The sequence below is a fragment of the Fulmarus glacialis genome, unplaced genomic scaffold (assembly GCF_000690835.1).
Source record: "Fulmarus glacialis isolate BGI_N327 unplaced genomic scaffold, ASM69083v1 scaffold22952, whole genome shotgun sequence".
NCBI lineage: Eukaryota > Metazoa > Chordata > Aves > Procellariiformes > Procellariidae > Fulmarus > Fulmarus glacialis.
The window spans coordinates 2,552-5,791 of record NW_009198743.1 but is presented as its reverse complement, the minus strand read 5'-3'; the positions used below and the strand labels follow the sequence as shown (position 1 = coordinate 5,791).

The window sequence follows — 3,240 nt, the reverse complement described above, 5'->3', positions numbered from 1 at the left end:
GACTGTATTTTGTCTCCTGCATTTGGCAGGAAAAAAGAATACTTCCTTCTCTTTGTAGCACACCCCAAAATACTTAAGATTATAATAATCATAAAAATTGGGAATTCTTTCGTTCAGCTGAATAGATGCATGGCAAAATTTCCAGTTTTGCGTTCTTTTAAGCCTCAGTTTTTGCTCTCAGGACGTGTCATGTTCTTACCACTGAAAAGAAGGGTTGCTCTTCTATGATATCCAGAGAACAGAGGGAGTAGTTAAGTATTAAGATTGCAGCCTTTCGTACTGTTTATGAAGATGTTTATGAAAATTATTTCCTGTTATCAAAAAGATGCAGTGTCCAAAAGTGCTGTTCCCTTTATAAGTTCACATTGTTGGAAATACTAAGGGTTCTCTCTTCTCCTGGACAAACAGCCTCTGTAAGGTCATACAACGCTCTAGACATAACATAATGACAAAGACATTTTTCGATGATGATGCGTAAGTGTTCATTACACACTCTCTACATTATTTGCACTTTCTCTGTTCCCATCACTATCCTGAGAAGTTTATTAGTAATACAGGAGAGAAGATTACAAGCGTTAAAATGTTATGTAGTGGATATAAGAAGTCCATATGGATCTTTGCTGAATGAGACATGGAAGACCTGCTTATCTCTTCATGCTTTTTTTTTTTTCAGTGTGACTTCTGTGAGTCTACATGGCAATGTTTTATATATAACTGTTCTTCTAGTAGCCGTTTTGTTCTATGGCTTAGGATCCTGAAAGATTAGATTCTATTGCTCTGAAATCTGCTTGAAAGAATCATCTATTTTGTAGATACCCTCTTTATATTCCTTGCCAGTTTTTTGCATGCAAGTAACAATTAATTGATGTGGTTGTGAAGGACCAATGCTCCCTTTTATTAAGGGGCTTCTTAATGTTCTGCTCTCACACCATAAATTTAGTGAAAATTGTTCAAGCTTTTCACAAATGTAATAAGAAAATTTCACCATGGCTTTTTAAACTGCATTCTGCAATATTCTGTTCCTACAAAATTGAAAATGATTTTAAAATAACACATGATTCTGGAGAAAAAGTAAATGGTTCACTTTTGAAATAACATGACAATATTTTAATAAGAAAAGTCTGAAACTCTGAAACTCAAATAAATGACACCTATGCAAAAGGAATCATACCTGTTCCTAATATGAACAGAGGAATGAATGAAATCAAACAGAATATAATTTAGAAAGAATGGCCATTTTTATTTTCTATTAAAACCAGACAATTTTCTATTAAAAGAAGGTTTAAAATATAAATACCAAAATTATTGCACAGTTAGCCAACTAGCTTTTTTTGGCAGCAATATTTTACAGCATCATTGCGTAATAATATGCTCTGGCAGATTAAACTCCACAAAATCCGTGATGTGTACCTTTTCTGTTTACATCATAAATCATCCTACAACAGTAAGATAATTGTTCTGGCGTATGTATAAAACATCATACAGTAATACAATATATGCTTTATGAAAGCTGGAAAGAAGGAAAGGAGAGAATATCTCTTAATGCTTCCCTTACACATTTGACTCAAATTTTAAGAAACAGATACTTATCCTCCCATTTGCAGTCATTTAACACAGGCAGTTAGAAGTATACATACAAATACACATATATTAAGAGGATTTGTTATAAATAGCTATTGCTTTTATCGGCAGCTTCAAATATACAATCTTCTGTATGTCTTTGAAAAATTAATGTCCCAGTTTAGTCTATAAAAAAGTAAGAGTTCATTGACAGGTAAATATCCTTAATTAGAATGCGACTCTGTGAATGTCCCAAAGAGTTTGTCCCAGTGGGTGAAGTAAGGAGCATAGTTTGATTTGAATTTCAGATGATGGAGATCATGATGTGGTGCTCCTCCGTACAAACCAAAAGGCACAAGTCGGTGAGTTGACCACGGAAGGTCATATCCTGAATGGTCCTCCACCGACAACCAAATGTTTACAAGGAAGAAAATCATTTCTGTCAAAGGATGGCATCCGAGGAGCACTGGGTTGATAGCAGCAAAAAATCCCAGTGAGAGCAGTTCCCATACACTGGAATACTGTGTAGTAAGAGCAAACGTTGACACATGCTTGTGATGCACCTTGTGGAAGGTCTTATAGAGCCAAGGCACCTTGTGATGAAGCAAATGCCACAGGAAGTACTCAAAATCAAACAGAAGCAGGCAAACTCCTACTTCCAGCAGGACCTCAGGCAGCTCTGGAGCTATCACTGGTAGATTCATTGGTCTCCAGTACCAGTGGAGAAGCGTCACTGGGAAGATCAAAACAACATGGTGATACGCAGTTTGAATAATGCAAGGCAGCATCATTCCAAGAGTTGGATAGTTCTGCGGCTGGATTTTGTATTTTCTCAAGTTTGGTAGTCTAGTGCTTAAAAAGTCCAGTGCAATATATGGAAGACAGAAAGCCATGTATGCTGTAAAAGAAAACAGCACTGGAAAAAACGGTGACTTGATCAATGGCTCCTTTGCTGTGATAGAGTCCCAAAGAGACTGAAGGCACAACCTGTCCCGCTGCCCATCCATCGCGTAGCTGAGCAGCACTCTCTCTGGCAGGCTGCAGTTCATGCTGATTGCTGTCTGAGAGGTCTGTAAATCCTGCAAGCCTTTATCTAGCCTGCTCAAGGGAAAACTCCGCCCATCAGAAATCCTCCTTACTTAGTAATACGTAGCTTTAAAGAGGAAGTTCCCTTTCCTGTTACACAGAAGTGGTATAATGTGTTACAATCTCAGAACAGAATTAGCTGGCCAGGGTAATCACTGGAGCTCTACAAGAGACTTGCACAATAGGAAAAATAAGGAGAAATGCAGAACTCTAACACTGGAATTCAGAGAAAGAGGGTAGGAACATTTTCCACTCAGTGCACACACTTGAAAAACTGCTGTCTCTTACTAATTTTAAATTGTGTCATCCTTTGTTATCCTTTTGCCTTTATAGGTAAGGAAATACAACCTACCATTGATTTTTTTATGTGACTGCTACCAAGGATGTACATGTACCTAAACCCCAGGTCTGACCTGTCGATGTTTGGTGGGTAATGGATGTGTGCAAACAGACATTTTCTTAATGATCCCTTGGTTATACAACAGGGTAAGTCAAAACCTTAGGGAGGCTTACACTATGCTTCCAGTCTGAATGTGCTGGCTGTCACTTGTCTCCATCTACTTTTGAGGTCGTGTTCTCCTTTATGTTCCTGTA

At 37.7% G+C, this 3,240-nt stretch overlaps 1 protein-coding gene across 1 annotated transcript; it reads right to left on the bottom strand.

Moving 5' to 3' along the window:
• Positions 1-1,287: 1,287 nt before the first annotated feature.
• Positions 1,288-2,610, bottom strand: CH25H (cholesterol 25-hydroxylase). The gene has a single exon (XM_009573034.1). It carries the CDS (start codon positions 2,607-2,609, stop codon positions 1,785-1,787), a length of 825 nt encoding a protein of 274 aa, XP_009571329.1. The 5' UTR covers position 2,610; the 3' UTR covers positions 1,288-1,784.
• Between the last annotated feature and the right edge of the window lie 630 nt (positions 2,611-3,240).